General features: G+C 43.5%; 1 protein-coding gene across 1 annotated transcript in view; it reads left to right on the plus strand.

Moving 5' to 3' along the window:
- Positions 1-14,557, plus strand: part of SMYD5 (SMYD family member 5) — a 120,526-nt gene extending 105,969 nt beyond the window's left edge. The window contains exons 10-13 of the mRNA XM_053704362.1: positions 1,124-1,180; positions 1,461-1,555; positions 2,018-2,088; positions 13,667-14,557. Of these exons, the coding sequence (XP_053560337.1) occupies positions 1,124-1,180; positions 1,461-1,555; positions 2,018-2,088; positions 13,667-13,826 (383 nt within the window). The 3' untranslated portion in view covers positions 13,827-14,557. The remainder of the gene's footprint in view (positions 1-1,123; positions 1,181-1,460; positions 1,556-2,017; positions 2,089-13,666) is intronic.
- The last annotated feature ends 3,377 nt before the right edge of the window (positions 14,558-17,934 follow it).

Raw genomic sequence — 17,934 nt, forward strand, 5'->3', positions numbered from 1 at the left:
AAAATAATGTTATATAATTCTGCTCAGCAGAGAGCGGGTCTGTAAAAGCGGCATGTTTTTTAAATATTAAAAGGGAAAAAAGGGTTTTATAACTATAGCAGTAAAATAATGTTATATAATTCTGCACTATGAGCAGAATTATATAACATTATTTTTTAGGTTTACTGACACTTTAAGTATCCTCCCACTTCCCACAATCCCCAGTCATTCTTTGCCTGTGTACATTGTTGGTGTTGTGTAAAGATGGTGTCTGAAGTAGATCAACTTCTTAATCCTTTAATGGGTACTTTTCCCTGCAAGCAAGGATTGGGGTTATGCTGTGTCCATGTAATCCTCTTTAGTAAGAGTAATGGTGGCTTTTAGCAGTTGGAAGACGGTGAGGTAGTCTTTGCTTATCTTAAACATTTATGCTACCCCTATATCGAAAACCAGGGTTGGTTTATACTCTGTTTTTTGTTGTTTTTTTCTTTGTCTGCAGGTCAGCTGGTCAGAGTCCGGGCCGGCTTCTAAACTTACATTCTTGCTTTTCAAATAAAGATAGCAAGAGAATGACGAAAAATTGATAATAGGAGTAAATTTGGAAGTTACATAAAATTGCTTTTCTATCTGAATCATGAAAGAAAAAATAATTGGGTTCAGTGTCCCTTTAAGCACTTTATAGAGTTAGATGCTCAGCTTCTTTGAATACACTTTGAGGGCAAATTTAAAGCTGTGAATACTACAGGAGAGTGAGGAAGATTGTTAAACACAGAAGGGTGTTGTGTAACAATGGGAGGTGGCGACCAGGGATGTTTGTTGAAAGACAGGGACGTATTTGCAGTTGAATCTAGGTATTGGGACAATTGGAAGCAATATTAGTGAATGGATGACTGGGAAAGGGACACATTATGGCTCTGTGAGAGATGGGAGGGTGAAGGGTTGAGCAGGATGCAGTGTTACATGGGATACTCGTGTGTAATGAAGCTGTCAGCATATTGCTTTATCTGCCTTTACCCAGCTTGTGCACGTTATTTAGTTAGATCTATTGAGTGCAGATTGTAGACAAATCATACAGTGAGTCTGATGGTTTTATAATGTAAAGCTCTGTGTTCTGATTGTAAAGCGCCTTTATTGTTTTTTTCAGAGACGGGCGAGTTTCTAAACTGTGAGGGCTCGGGCTTGTATATCCTGCAGAGCTGCTGTAAGTACTGCTGTCTGTCTTTATGCCACTGCTTGGGCTGTTAAGTACATAAAACATATATGATGTCCCGTGCGATTTACGTGTTTAAATCTGACAGAACATATGTTTTATCGACTCCCTGACAAAGCTTTAATTCTTATACCTCTAGTGGTGCCTGATGCTGTAATGAGGAACTGATTACTTATGTTCAGGAGAGTCTGTTTCAGAACTGGGCACGTCACTTGGTTCTGTTAATTCTTGGTACCTCTGGGTCTAAAGCTGACTGGCACTCATATTCCAGGTAACCACAGCTGTGTACCGAACGCAGAGGCTTCATTCCCGGATAATAACTTCTTGCTCCATCTCACTGCTGTAGAAGACATCAAGCCTGGGGAGGTATGTCCTATGTAATTTACCCTTAGTATAGACGATAGACTGCACTGCTGATTCATTGTTTGCACAAAAACAGTATATTAATGCAACATTCTTATGCAGTAATAAAATGCTATAATTTGTAATAGGATTCCATCCATTGCTGCTTCTGAGAAGGACATGACCAGCCAGTCTAGAACGGTATATGCCCATGGCCACCAAACTCTGGCTCAGCGACAACCAAGGCATATGCTTAGTGTACAAGATTACCCCATACAGGGTAAAACTTTGTATTATTGTACAAGGGCGATGAGTGCTATATTATTTACTACTAACCTTAAAATTCGACCTATTCTGCGTGCCCTGTATTAATATGTATTTGTTGCGGGATGATGGAGTTACAGATAGCAGAGAAGCGGCACACAGCACTCACACACAAGCTTTGCATTGACCCAATTCTGATGGTGTCACCTCCTTGTTTTTTAGGAAATCTGCATCAGTTACCTAGACTGCTGCCAGAGGGACCGCAGCCGGCATAGCCGGCACAAGATACTCAGGTAATGCTCAGGGGATTATATTGTGCATTCGTTGTGTAGAAACTGACGATTACAAGAATAAAGTTACAGTTTTACCACTGCAAATTACTTGAAAGGCAAAGTTTACATGGTTCATTTAGAGCATGCAAGTTTAGTTACTTTTTAATTAACTTCTATTAACAGCTGTTGATTGGTGGCCACACATTTGTCTTTTCTTCTTAAATGGAAAGAGTCCACAGCTGCATTCATTACTTTTGGGAAATAAGAACCTGGCCACCAGTAGGAGGCCAAGACACCCCAGCCAAAGGCTTAAATACTCCTCCCACTCCCCTCATCCCCAGTCATTCTTTGCCTTTTGTCCCAGGAGGTTGGCAGAGAAGTGCCGATTGAATTTGTCTCTTATAGAGGGTAGTGCTCTTCGACATGGGACAGGAGTTTTAAGTAATCCTATCAGTCTCTCAGTGAGGGCCTGGGAGAGTCTTTCTGCAAAACCATCCCGACTCATGTTAACATATCCTCAAGCAATCAGCGTTGTCGAACTTCGCTCTGCTTCCTGCTTTCTTCTCTCAAGTCCATGGCGGAGGCGATGCTACTATCCGTCACACTTGAAAGGCCGTGTTCCTGTTCCACGGCGTAGATTCCGGTAAGATCGTTTCATTTTCTTTCTTTGTGAATGTACTGTACTAATGTTTTCCCGAGAGGCTACCACCTTGTGGGACTAACTTAACATAAGGGTCTCAGTGAGTCTCCTTTTAGTATCTTGGAATCAAGGGTTAATATCTCCTGAGGGGGATTATTGAACAGGGTTTTTTTTAATCATGTTTGTTATGTGATTCAATCTGCTTATGTGTAGTGTTTAATGGGCTCATAGCGTTGAACATAAAGGCCTTTGGAAGTGACGCAACCTTATGGTTGGGCGCGCTTTTTTTTTTTGACTATACGGTTTACCTTCTGGCCGGGCGTGATTACGTTCCGTCCTCCATTTCTGCATTCCTGATTGTGTGGCAACGGGAAAATTCTAGTTTGCAGGGGTCTGGTTCATAGGAGGTGGTGAGTGCCCCAGCCATTGTGGGTGTGAGGTGCCGTTTTGTCTTAAAATAGTCCGTATTGGCATATTCTCTATCCTGTAATGGAGGATTCTGATGCTAAGACTGTCCAATTTCAGACTCCGTTATGGAGGATTCTGATACTGAGACTGTTCTAATTTCAGATTCAGATTCTTCGTCCGGGGAAGAATCCGGACTGGCCTCGTTGACAACATCAGCTATGTTCGGTGTGCCGTATTAGAGCGCCTGGTTCTTCGGGCTCGGGGAATCAAGGGTCAGCTGAGCCATCTGCCTCTGGGGGTCCTGTTCTCCAAGAGGTGAGTTCCCTACCACTCCATACTTCTACACATGCGGGTAACCCAGATTATGATTATTCCTCCATGCAGGGAGGCTTGTTCCCCCCTGCCTTTCATTACAGAGTTGCGCGACTTTGCGTCTTCTCAGACATGTTTTTCAGTTATTAAATTATCCTATCCTTCTCGGATACAGGAATTTTTAGTCTGCTTCGAATGGTGCACCTCATTAGACATGTGGGGATGATGTAATCTCCTGACTGTTATTTTTGAGATCCTTCCCAGTTTTTTGGAAGATTACGGCTCCGTTTGGCTGGTCCTGCGGTTGGCCCGTTTTCTTCTTGAGCATTAACCTACGGGTTGCCTTATATTTTCTTTTTATCCGATTAGGATGTCTTTTAACCCTTTCAGTGCTAACGACGGCTCTGAGGCGTTGCTAACACTCTCCCAACTTGAGGGAGTTCTGGGGGCTCCCACCTGCTCCTACCCCGGCGATCGGGCCTATACAGGGAGTGCAGAATTATTAGGCAAGTTTGTATTTTTGAGGATTAATTTTATTATTGAACAACAACCATGTTCTCAATGAACCCAAAAAACTCATTAATATCAAAGCTGAATAGTTTTGGAAGTAGTTTTTAGTTTGTTTTTAGTTATAGTTATTTTAGGGGGATATCTGTGTGTGCAGGTGACTATTACTGTGCATAATTATTAGGCAACTTAACAAAAAACAAATATATACCCATTTCAATTATTTATTTTTACCAGTGAAACCAATATAACATCTCAACATTCACAAATATACATTTCTGACATTCAAAAACAAAACAAAAACAAATCAGTGACCAATATAGCCACCTTTCTTTGCAAGGACACTCAAAATCCTGCCATCCATGGATTCTGTCAGTGTTTAAATCTGTTCACCATCAACATTGCGTGCAGCAGCAACCACAGCCTCCCAGACACTGTTCAGAGAGGTGTACTGTTTTCCCTCCTTGTAAATCTCACATTTGATGATGGACCACAGGTTCTCAATGGGGTTCAGATCAGGTGAACAAGGAGGCCATGTCATTAGATTTTCTTCTTTTATACCCTTTCTTGCCAGCCACGCTGTGGAGTACTTGGACGCGTGTGATGGAGCATTGTCCTGCATGAAAATCATGTTTTTCTTGAAGGATGCAGACTTCTTCCTGTACCACTGCTTGAAGAAGGTGTCTTCCAGAAACTGGCGGTAGGACTGGGAGTTGAGCTTGACTCCATCCTCAACCCGAAAAGGCCCCACAAGCTCACCTTTGATGATACCAGCCCAAACCAGTACTCCACCTCCACCTTGCTGGCGTCTGAGTCGGACTGGAGCTCTCTGCCCTTTACCAATCCAGCCACGGGCCCATCCATATGGCCCATCAAGACTCACTCTCATTTCATCAGTCCATAAAACCTTAGAAAAATCAGTATTGAGATATTTCTTGGCCCAGTCTTGACGTTTCAGCTTGTGTGTCTTGTTCAGTGGTGGTCGCCTTTCAGCCTTTCTTACCTCGGCCATGTCTCTGAGTATTGCACACCTTGTGCTTTTGGGCACTCCAGTGATGTTGCAGCTCTGAACTATGGCCAAACTGGTGGCAAGTGGCATCTTGGCAGCTGCACGCTTGACTTTTCTCAGTTCATGGGCAGTTATTTTGCGCCTTGGTTTTTCCACACGCTTCTTGCGACCCTGTTGACTATTTTGAATGAAACGCTTGATTGTTCGATGATCACGCTTCAGAAGCTTTGCAATTTTAAGAGTGCTGCATCCCTCTGCAAGATATCTCACTATTTTTGACTTTTCTGAGCCTGTCAAGTCCTTCTTTTGACCCATTTTGCCAAAGGAAAGGAAGTTGCTAATAATTATGCACACCTGATATAGGGTGTTGATGTCATTAGACCACACCTCTTCTCATTACAGAGATGCACATCACCTAATATGCTTAAAGTGATGGTAAACTCACTATAATGACAATGCTATTTCCTAAAGCTTTTATTTCAAATATACCTTGTATATTCTTATTTCTTTACTAATCAATGTTTAAGACAGAGTAAATTACTTTTTTTATTTGCAGGATTGCCTGTCCCTGGCCGCCTCCGTGTAAAAAATACTGATTGTTAAATTTGATTGACATATGGCGCATCCAATAGCAGATGCACCATACGCCCTATGTATTTGATCTTCAGCACGCTCCCGTGCCGCTGCTTTGAGGGCTCTGAATTAGCACTGCGCAAGTGCAGTTATCAGATGAGCCGACAGCGGCCTCATGTAAACAGACTGTTTACATGAGGCCGCTGTCGGCTCGTCTGATAACAGACGCAGCTCTCCCGCTCAGGGAGGTAGAACTAACGGTGAGTGCGGCTTGTTTAGCTTGGTGCAGGTTATGCATTGTCCGGGCATGCCTTGTGGTAGGATCAAAGCTAAGCTCATAGTGGGAATAACTGCATATCCCTCACATATAGATGTCACACCCCTTGATAATTAGTAAATACTCTTCACAATCTAGAACACTATAAATAGGGGATATTTCACTTCCTATAATTCTTCAGTGCCTGATAACTTTTTGCTTTAAAAAAACACGAGATCTCACACAATCCTCCAAAGCTGCACCAAAGCTGCATATCCCTCACATATAGATGTGCATATCCCTCACATATAGATGTGCATATCCCTCACATATAGATGTGCATATCCCTCACATATAGATGTGCATATCCCTCACATATAGATGTGCATATCCCTCACATATAGATGTGCATATCCCTCACATAACAGTTTGTTTACATGAGGCCGCTGTCGGCTCATCTGATAACTGCACTTGCGCAGTGTGCATTGCTAATTCAGAGCCCTCAAAGCAGCGGCACGGGAGCGTGCTGAAGATCAAATACATAGGGCGTATGGTGCATCTGCTATTGGATGTGACATATGTCAATCAAATTTCACAATCAGTATTTTTTACACGGAGGCGGCCAGGGACAGGCAATCCTGCAAATAAAAAAAGTAATTTACTCTGTCTTAAACATTGATTAGTAAAGAAATTAGAGTATACAAAGTATATGTGTAATAAAAGCTTTAGGAAATAACATTGTCATTATAGTGAGTTTACCATCACTTTAATTGGTAGTAGGCTTTCGAGCCTATACAGCTTGGAGTAAGACAACATGCATAAAGAGGATGATGTGGTCAAAATACTAATTTGCCTAATAATTCTGCACTCCCTGTATAGTAACAGGCATTGCCGGGGCTTCACGTTATGCGCGGTGACGTGATGACGTCACAGCGCAACTTTATTTAAAATAATGTTAAGTATAGGAAAAGGGGGCATGCTGCTTAGAAGCCTTATCTCAGGCATCTAAGCAGCTACAGACCCCCAAGACCCACCGTTGGAAAGGTAATCGCCTAACCTGTCCAACAGTGTAAGTCTTGGGGATCTGTGGGAAAAAAAAAAGTTAAAAAAATAAAAAATCTTTAAACAGCTTAGCACCCAGGTGGGAAAGTGCTTGGCACTCAAAGGGTTAATGTGTTTATTATTTTCCTTCGGGAATCTTAAACTGGGATCGATACACTCTGCTACTTCTGCGGAAGTGTTTTTAAGGATATGTTGGTCCTATGTTTGTCTGTTTTCCCTTCTTGCCCTCTGAGGGACGATTTATGCAGCTTGACGGTTAGGATCTGGGTTGCAGGCTGGTCCTGTCGAGGCACCGAGTGCTCATGTTATCATTTGTTTTACATTCAACTAAGCATTCTAGAGGACCTGTGGGTCTGCAAGGCAGGAAGGGTCAGTCCTTTATAGCCTTCAATTTGGATGAATGGGTCAGTGGAGTTTTCGCTGTGTCACTCTCTTTTGTGTCTGGTATTGTCGGACCCTAGAGTTCTCCCCCACGTGGTGGAGAGTTGGAGAGCTTTCCGCCTTCTTACCGCCGATTGAGCGGTTTGGCCTTTTTCTTTAGAGGTTCGGGGATTGTCCTTTTTGACTTGGTCCTCAGCAGCTAGTAGTTTGAAGGGTAGTTCAGCTTCTGAGTTGTGGATTGATCTCTCCTTTAGCCGTGGCTTGTGGAAGGTGCTACCTTTTACACTTTCCCCTTTTTGGGTGAGAGCTTAGTCTCCTTTTTATGGAGATGTGGTTGTTTTCTTAGGGCTTCTCCTGAGAGTTTCCCTAGCTGAGAGGGATATTCTCTCTGGGGTGTTTGTTCCATTTAGAGTCTTGCTGGCTCTGTGTTAAGACTAAGCTGGACCTTTTTGCTAGATTCTTTGGGTCTACGGTCCTGTTGTCTGTTCTAAGGAGTCAGGTGCTCTGTTGGATTGGCTGTTGCCATTCTTCCGCTTGTCTTTGAGCTGGTTTTGGAGTTCTTCTGTCCTCTTGTTTCAGACCTACCGTTGCTGGGGCTGACCCGGCTGGGAGTGGGTTCTGAGAGACGTTGTCATCTCCAGGATCTAGGTGGGTGTAGTAGCTATAGCTAGCTCCCTAAGCTGGGTAGGTCTGGCGGCTTGGATTGCCTAGAATGTGCCCTCTGTCTGGGAGTTGTCTTTTGCAATCTGTTCTTTTGCTGTCCGCTTTTGCTCTCTGCAAGTATTCTCTGTGTTATCCTGAGGATGGCGGCGTGTTCTTGACTCAGTGTTTTTCGTCTGGGTCTATTGCATGTTTTTTTTGTAGCAGAATACTTCAGTGTTACAAGTTCAGACGATGTGAGGATTCCATCTTCTGTTGTATTTTTGTGCTTCTGCACAACGTTTGAGAGAGAGAGAGAGGTTTCTCTGTTTCTATGCCCGGTCCTATACCTTCGGTTTCTCCTGGTCTGGGCGTAGTCTCCCCTTGTCTTTTGGGACCCTTTTGGGTCCTTTGTGCGTTGGGCTAGCTCTAGGGGGTTTTCCTTTATGGATTGTGACCTTTCGGTTTTTTCCTTCGGTTCTCCTGGCCCCATCCCTTTGGGAGTTTAGGCTGTTGTTACCTTCTTTCGTGAGGGGTGAGTGGTGAGGGACCGACTGTTGGGCGACTTTGTTTCCTGGTGGCCTGTTGCCTCAGTTGAGTGTGATTTTGCGGGATCTAGCTAGTCTCTGGACTACCTGCAGGTCAGTGTCCTTGGGGCCTTTTCCTTTTAATGTTTTCTCAGCTTCGGACGCAGCTGGGTTCTTTGTGGGCAGGGGTTTCAGGCTAGGTGCCCTCGGAATGGGCCGCCTATTTTACCCTCTCGTCTTGGCATTCAGTGTCCTCTATAGCTTGGGTATTGTTTTACCAAAAGTAATGAATGCAGCTGTGGATTCTTTCCATTTAAGAAGAAAACATAAATTATGCTTACCTGATAATTTTCTTTCTTCTGATGGAAAGAGTCCACAGCTCCCCACCCGTAATTTTTCTGTGGGGCATCCTTTTTTTATTCTTCTGGCACCTTTCACCTTGATATTTCTTCTACTGTTCCTTGTTCCTCGGCTGAATGACTGGGGGATGAGTGGAGTGGGAGGAGTATTTAAGCCTTTAGCTAAGGTGTCTTTGCCTCCTCCTGGTGGCTAGGTTCTTATTTCCCAAAAGTTATGAATGCAGCTGTGGACTCTTTCCATCAGAAGCAAAGAAAATTATCGGGTAAGCATAATTTGTTTTTGTCATTGGCTCACCAGATGTTTGTTGCTAGTTCCCAGTAGTACATTGGTGCTCTGGAGATGTCTTTAAGTGTTAACCCTGGCAAAGGGATTAAACATAGTTACATTTAAGCAATAGTGTGGCAAGAAAATGCTGTTGCACTTTTATGTAAACTGAAACCTTGATTAGGTACGTGGATACGGGCTATGCACAAAGTAACTTTACAGGTTGAATAATTGAATATCATTCTCCTCTTTGCAGTAGACTTGTGGGTCCCAGTAAACATATGAAAACACTTGCACCTAACATACAGACCTGTTACTACTGTCTAGTTGTGCACCAGTACACACAGTGATGATGTTTTCCTGTTGGTATATAAAGTGCTGCTGAATGTCTGTTACCTTACCAGAGCTCTCATGCAATATGTTTTCCTTTAAAACCGTCACTGAACATTATTGCGCAGCCCACTCAGACAGTCAAGGCGTTAATGTGTACTGGAGAATGTGTGAGGTCCAAGTGTACAAAGAAAAGCATGGCGAGGGTTAACGTTTAAATAACGGTAACTGCAAATTATTACTTGCTGCTCTTGGGGAAGTGTAGCTTATGCCCATTTTGTCACTAAGGGCAGCATCCTGTAGAATAGAGCGACACTGAAGTTTGTGAATTGTTGTTTATATCTTCTTCCTTCTGCAGCAGTAATTGAACATGATGACGTAAGTGATGTTTGTGTATTAGACAGCTCTGTTTTACAAATAATAATATATTCTTTAGACTTTTTAATTTGTGGATTGATTCAGTTAAAAACAGTTGTCCATATAGGGGAATTCTAATCAAATTCATTTATTTGTTTTTTTAGACTTTTTAATTTGCCTTTTTCAATGTTTTCTCTTTATCCGTATTATGGTTTTGTTTGTTAAAAATACTGCAATTTGCAAACCATGGTTGTAGGTCTTTATGCTTCTAGCCCCGTGCTGCTAATAATAGTTCTAGATTATTATTATTAGTTATTTGTAGAGCGCCTACAGATTCTGCAGCGCTGTCAGTATAGGCATAATATGTGGGGAGAGGGCCCTGCCAAGAGTTGCACTGTTGTAGTTCGCTCTTATGTAGATGATCTACAAACAGCTGGGCTCATAGGCTTACATGCTAAGGGGGTTCAAGGGGATAACAAAGGAGGAAAGGAACTAAGATGAGAACATTATACTGTATATTATTTGCATCCTTGAACAGTAGAGTCTTTAGGGAGCGCTTGAAACGGTCAAAACTAGGGGAGAGTCTTGTGGAGCGAGGCAGAGAGTTCCACAGGATAGGGACCAGTCTGGAGAAGTCCTGTAAACGGGAATGTGAGGAAGTAACAAGAGAGGAGGAGATTGTGAGCAGAGCGAAAGGGACAGGAGGGAGAGTATCTGGAGACAAAGTCTGAGATCTAGGGGGGAGCAGTACAGTTGAGGGCCTTGCATGTCAGAGTCAGAATTTTGTGTTTAATTCTGGAGGCAAGAGGAAGCCAGTGAAGGGATTGGCAGAGAGGTGCAGCAGATAAAGAGCGATGTTTAAGGATGACAAGCCTGGCAGAGGCATTCATTATGGATTGTAAAGGAGCTAGGCGGCAGCTAGGGAGACCAGAGAGGATGGAGTTGCAGTAGTCAAAGCTGGAAATTACGAGAGAGTGGATTAAAATCTTAGTAGTTTTGTGTAAGGAAATTACAAATTTTAGAGATGGTTTTTAAGGTGGAAGTGGCAGGAATTGGCCAAAGACTGAATTTAAGGTCATGCGGAGTAGGAGTAATGATGGAGTTATTGACAGTTATATAAAAATGGGGGATGGAGATTTTGGAATAAGGGGGTGGAGTAAGGAGCTCAATTTTGGAGAGATATAGCTTAAAGGGACATTAAACACTAAATACATGCTAGATAGAATGATACATTCAAAGAAAAGATTAGTCCATGACTAACATGTAGATGTATTTTTTAAAGTTTCATTAGTTGTTTAAAAAGTGACAAATTAAGTGTAAAGTTTTAGTGTCTATAAAACACTGGGAGCTGCCATTTGGGTGCTGTTGGCATACAAATGATATTGACTTTATGAAGGAACCTTACGATAATGTGCAGATAGAGAAGGAGACCAAGGACAAAGCCTTGCAGTACCCCAACAGAAGGTGGTAAAGGGAAGAGGATGCACCAGAGAAGGATACACTAAAGGTACGGTTAGTCAGGTAGGAAGAGAACCATTAGAGGGCTGTGTCGCAAATGCCAAAGGATTGGAGGGTTTGGAGCAAAAGAGGGTGGTTAACTGTATCCAAGGCTGCTGACAGATAAAGGAGGAATAGCAGAGAGAAGTGGCCTTTGGATTTTGCTGTAAGTAGGTTGTTGGTAACCTTAACAATTGCTGTCTCTGTGGAGTGTTGGGGGCGAAATCCAGATCGCAGTGGGTCAAGGAGGGAGTTTGATGTAAGGAAAATGGGATAGACGTGCATATACCAGCTTTTCAAGAAGTTTTAAGGCAAGAGGTAGTAGGGAAATAGGGCGGTAGTTGAATGGGGACGTTGGGTCGAGAGAAGGTTTTTTGAGGATAGGTCTGACCAGTGCATGTTTAAGAGATGAGGGAAATATACCAGTGCTGAGGGAGAGGTTGAAAATGTGTGTGAGTATAGGGGTAAGGGTAGAAGAGACGGAGGGGAGTAGCTGTGAGGGGATGGGGTCGAGGGGACAGGTAGTGAGGTGACAGGAAAGTATAAGGGCAGAAACTCGTTCCTCAGTAATAGGGGCGAAAGAGATGAATTTATGGCTTTGTGGGTTTTGGATGATTGTGAGCTTATCAGGGGGTTTGAGACTGGTAGTATGTTGAGAGATTATTTAGTTGCTGATGGAGTAAATTTTGTTATTGCAGTGGCTGGTGGCAAAATCTTGAGCTGAGAGAGAACTTGTAATCGGAGGGGGGGTCGGAGAAGAGTATTGAAAGTGGAGAACAGACATTTTGTGTTTGAAGAAAGAGTAGAGAAGTAATGTTGCTTATAAAGATTAAAGGCAGAATAGTAGGAGTTCAGCTGACTTTCTTCACTACAAGTTCATCTTCAATGCCAAGATTTTCTCCACTGTCACCCAGCAGTATGGTAAGGTACTGGGCACTTACCTAGTGTCTTGTACCTTTTCTAATCCTTGTCAAATTCTTGTATAATTCTTTTGCCCAATTCTTAATGCATCACTTATAAATGCTCAGTTATATGAACAAATGATCTTACAAAAATTCTAACTAAACCAACGCTTTACCATACTAGTATAAGATTATAGGACAGAACATTCTCTCTGTTATCTATATGGCACACATGAACTATTGCCCTCTAGCTGTGAAAAACCTGTCAAATACATTCAGATAATAGGTGGCCTCTCTTTTAAGTGTCTGTAGTCTGTGATATAAGTTCGGTATTTTTATTGTCTAGTCATGTGATGTTAAAACTTTGTCAATACTTGTTATAATTCCTAAATATATAAGTTCACTAATGGTATAACCTCAACCCCCTCCAAATTCTATTGTCTTTTTATTTTAAAAACTTTCCCTATTGACCTTTTGACTGTCTTTCATCTTTCTTGACTGTTGTTTAGGTCCTGCTGCATCTCACCCCCCCCCAGCACCTTGTCCTGCTGCATCTCACCCCCCCAGCACCTTGTCCTGCTGCATCTCACCCCCCCCCAGCACCTTGTCCTGCTGCATCTCACCCCCCCAGCACCTTGTCCTGCTGCATCTCACCCCCCCCAGCACCTTGTCCTGCTGCATCTCACACCCCCCCAGCACCTTGTCCTGCTGCATCTCACCCCCCCCAGCACCTTGTCCTGCTGCATCTCACCCTCCCAGCACCTTGTCCTGCTGCATCTCACCCCCCCAGCATCTTGTCCTGCTGCATCTTACCCCCCCAGCGCCTTGTCCTGCTGCATCTCACCCCCCCAGCATCTTGTCCTGCTGCATCTCACCCCCCCCCCAGCACCTTGTCCTGCTGCATCTTACCCCCCCAGCGCCTTGTCCTGCTGCATCTCACCCCCCCCAGCACCTTGTCCTGCTGCATCTTACCCCCCCAGCGCCTTGTCCTGCTGCATCTTACCCCCCCAGCGCCTTGTCCTGCTGCATCTCACCCCCCTAGCACCTTGTCCTGCTGCATCTCACCCCCCCAGCACCTTGTCCTGCTACATCACACACACACACCCCCCGCCCCTTGTCCTGCTGCATCTCACCCCCCCGCCCCTTGTCCTGCTGCATCTCACCCCCCCAGCACCTTGTCCTGCTGCATCTCACACCCCCCCAGCACCTTGTCCTGCTGCATCTCACACCCCCCCAGCACCTTGTCCTGCTGCATCTCACACCCCCAGTTCCTTGTCCTGCTGCATCTCACACCCCCCCAGCACCTTGTCCTGCTGCATCTCACACCCCCCCAGCACCTTGTCCTGCTGCATCTCACACCCCCAGTTCCTTGTCCTGCTGCATCTCACCCCCCCCCCAGCACCTTGTCCTGCTGCGTCTCTCACTTCTGCATTTAAGTACACCTTACACTAGAATAAAATATTAATGCTTTTTAGTATTTTCGCTCATTTTCTCTGTATCCCTTCACTTCAGGTTTTGGATTTATGTCTCTTTCTAATCCCCAGTCCTTACATGTTTGTACTACTCTGCTCACAGGGAGAACTATCTGTTTGTGTGCTCCTGCCCCAAGTGCCTGTCGCAAGCTGATGATCCTGACATAACCTCGGAGGATGAGGAGGAGGAGGAGGAAGAAGAGGCAGATCTGGAAGTGGAGACCGATGATGCTGAATTGGAAGATGAAATGACGGATGTTTAAGCTGAGCTAGATTATCGCGCCATGTCACTGCCATCTTTCACACACCCTTCCTCCCTAACATAAGTGACACTGCATTCAGAACAACCAATCAGAATGCTCCTTTCAAAAAGGTTTACAGAACACTCCAGATGTTCCTATTAGAACTCTTTTATTGGCTTAAGCTGTTATGGGAACTATCAATATATCTTCACGTGCATCTTTGGGTGCAGCACTTTGAGTGTTCGTTTTGCACTGTCGTTGGGAGGAGTTGATCCTCCACTCTAATTCTGGACCTAGAGAAAATGCCAAGTGATCCCTCTGTGCTCCTTATTGCATGTCAATACCCAGAATCCTTGTCTTCATTTTGACCTCTCTGATATGTTATTGCAGTGAATAAAGCGGGTCTAGGAACCTGCCCACAAGCTGCGAGCTAATTAAGGGCTGCTGTTAGCGAGGGTTTTGTGCTGTATCAGTCTTTGGTCATCCTCACCTAATAGATGTTTAACGTATGTACAAAACCAGTTAAGCAATGTAATCGTCACAGGATGCCTGTTTCTCCTACATATCTGATCATGTGAGCTCGGTACACTGCACTGTGCAGCACTTGTGTACGAGCCTGCTCATATCAAATGGATGAAACTATCTTAGTGGAAAATTGGGAGATAAAGGAAATAGCTAAAATCTACTTTTTGTGCAGCACAGAATGAAGTGCTGGATATCCTGTTTCTTATTAAACCGTATGCCAAACAGTCTTCAAGGATTTGCCTTTCTTTCCTGCATGGTGCTTTTCAGTTTTAGAATTGTTCTCTAGACTGGCAAGCTTGGTTCCTGATCCCATTTGAATCAATATTTCTTTCATGTAATTAGCAAGAGTCCATGAGCTAGTGACGTATGGGATATACATTCCTACCAGGAGGGGCAAAGTTTCCCAAACCTTAAAATGCCTATAAATACACCCCTCACCACACCCACAATTCAGTTTTACAAACTTTGCCTCCGATGGAGGTGGTGAAGTAAGTTTGTGCTAGATTCTACGTTGATATGCGCTCCGCAGCAGGTTGGAGCCCGGTTTTCCTCTCAGCGTGCAGTGAATGTCAGAGGGATGTGAGGAGAGTATTGCCTATTTGAATGCAGTGATCTCCTTCTACGGGGTCTATTTCATAGGTTCTCTGTTATCGGTCGTAGAGATTCATCTCTTACCTCCCTTTTCAGATCGACGATATACTCTTATATATACCATTTCCTCTACTGATTCTCGTTTCAGTACTGGTTTGGCTATCTACTATATGTAGATGAGTGTCCTGGGGTAAGTAAGTCTTATTTTCTGTGACACTCCTAGCTATGGTTGGGCACTTTGTTTATAAAGTTCTAAATATATGTATTCAAACATTTATTTGCCTTCACTCAGGATGTTCAACATTCCTTATTTTCAGACAGTCAGTTTCATATTTGGGATAATGCATTTGAATCAATCATTTTTTCTTACCTTAAAAAATTTGACTTTTTCCCTGTGGGCTGTTAGGCTCGCGGGGGCTGAAAATGCTTCATTTTATTGCGTCATTCTTGGCGTGGACTTTTTTGGCGCAAATTTTTTTTTCTGTTTCCGGCGTCATACGTGTCGCCGGAAGTTGCGTCATTTTTGACGTTCTTTTGCGTCAAAAGTGTCGGCGTTCCGGATGTGGCGTCATTTTTGGCGCCAAATAATGTGGGCGACTTATTTGGCGCTAAAAAAATATGGGCGTCACTTTTGTCTCCACATTATTTAAGTCTCATTATTTATTGCTTCTGGTTGCTAGAAGCTTGTTCACTGGCATTTTTTTCCCATTCCTGAAACTGTCATTTAAGGAATTTGATCAATTTTGCTTTATATGTTGTTTCTCCAACATAGGTGTGTCCGGTCCACGGCGTCATCCTTACTTGTGGGATATTCTCCTCCCCAACAGGAAATGGCAAAGAGCCCAGCAAAGCTGGTCACATGATCCCTCCTAGGCTCCGCCTACCCTAGTCATTCTCTTTGCCGTTGTACAGGCAACATCTCCACGGAGATGGCTTAGAGTTTTTTAGTGTTTAACTGTAGTTTTTATTATTCAATCAAGAGTTTGTTATTTTGAAATAGTGCTGGTATGTACTATTTACTCAGAAACAGAAAAGAGATGAAGATTTCTGTTTGTATGAGGAAAATGATTTTAGCAACCGTAACTAAAATCCATGGCTGTTCCACACAGGACTGTTGAGAGCTACTAACTTCAGTTGGGGGAACAGTATGCAGTCTCTTGCTGCTTGAGGTATGACACATTCTAACAAGACGATGTAATGCTGGAAGCTGTCATTTTCCCTATGGGATCCGGTAAGCCATGTTTATTACGATCATAAATAAGGGCTTCACAAGGGCTTATTAAGACTGTAGACTTTTCTGGGCTAAATCGATTCATTATTAACACATATTTAGCCTTGAGGAATCATTTTATCTGGGTATTTTGATATAAGAATATCGGCAGGCACTGTATTAGACACCTTATTCCTTAGGGGCTTTCCCAAAGCATAAGCAGAGCCTCATTTTCGCGCCGGTGTGGCGCACTTGTTTTTGAGAGGCATGGCATGCAGTCGCATGTGTGTGGAGCTCTGATACTTAGAAAAGACTTTCTGAAGGCGTCATTTGGTATCGTATTCCCCTTTGGGCTTGGTTGGGTCTCAGCAAAGCAGATACCAGGGACTGTAAAGGGGTTAAAGTTTAAAACGGCTCCGGTTCCGTTATTTTAAGGGTTAAAGCTTCCAAATTTGGTGTGCAATACTTTTAAGGCTTTAAGACACTGTGGTGAAAATTTGGTGAATTTTGTACAATTCCTTCATGTTTTTTCGCAATTGCAGTAATAAAGTGTGTTCAGTTTAAAATTTAAAGTGACAGTAACGGTTTTATTTTAAAACGTTTTTGTACTTTGTTATCAAGTTTATGCCTGTTTAACATGTCTGAACTACCAGATAGACTGTGTTCTGAATGTGGGGAAGCCAGAATTCCTATTCATTTAAATAAATGTGATTTATGTGATAATGACAATGATGCCCAAGATGATTCCTCAAGTGAGGGGAGTAAGCATGGTACTGCATCATTCCCTCCTTCGTCTACACGAGTCTTGCCCACTCAGGAGGCTCCTAGTACATCTAGCGCGCCAATACTCCTTACTATGCAACAATTAACGGCTGTAATGGATAATTCTGTCAAAAACATTTTAGCCCAAATGAACACTTGTCAGCGTAAGCGCGGCTGCTCTGTTTTAGATACTGAAGAGCATGGCAACGCTGATACTAATATCTCTGAAGGGCCCCTAACCCAGTCTGATGGGGCCAGGGAGGTTTTGTCTGAGGGAGAAATTACTGATTCAGGGAACATTTCTCAACAGGCTGAACCTGATGTGATTGCATTTAAATTTAAGTTGGAACATCTCCGCATTCTGCTTAAGGAGGTATTATCCACTCTGGATGATTGTGACAAGTTGGTCATCCCAGAGAAGCTATGTAAAATGGACAAGTTCCTAGAGGTGCCGGGGCTCCCAGAAGCTTTTCCTATACCCAAGCGGGTGGCGGACATTGTTAATAAAGAATGGGAAAGGCCCGGTATTCCTTTCGTCCCTCCCCCCATATTTAAAAAATTGTTTCCTTTGGTCGACCCCAGAAAGGACTTATGGCAGACAGTCCCCAAGGTCGAGGGAGCGGTTTCCACTTTAAACAAACGCACCACTATACCCATAGAGGATAGTTGTGCTTTCAAAGATCCTATGGATAAAAAATTAGAAGGTTTGCTTAAAAAGATGTTTGTTCAGCAGGGTTACCTTCTACAACCAATTGCATGCATTGTCCCTGTCGCTACAGCCGCATGTTTCTGGTTCGATGAGCTGATAAAGGCGGTCGATAGTGATTCTCCTCCTTATGAGGAGATTATGGACAGAATCAATGCTCTCAAATTGGCTAATTCTTTCACCCTAGACGCCACTTTGCAATTGGCTAGGTTAGCGGCTAAGAATTCTGGGTTTGCTATTGTGGCGCGCAGAGCGCTTTGGTTGAAATCTTGGTCGGCTGATGCGTCTTCCAAGAACAAGCTACTTAACATTCCTTTCAAGGGGAAAACGCTGTT

The sequence above is a fragment of the Bombina bombina genome, chromosome 2 (genome assembly GCF_027579735.1).
Source record: "Bombina bombina isolate aBomBom1 chromosome 2, aBomBom1.pri, whole genome shotgun sequence".
In the NCBI taxonomy this organism is placed as follows: domain Eukaryota; kingdom Metazoa; phylum Chordata; class Amphibia; order Anura; family Bombinatoridae; genus Bombina; species Bombina bombina.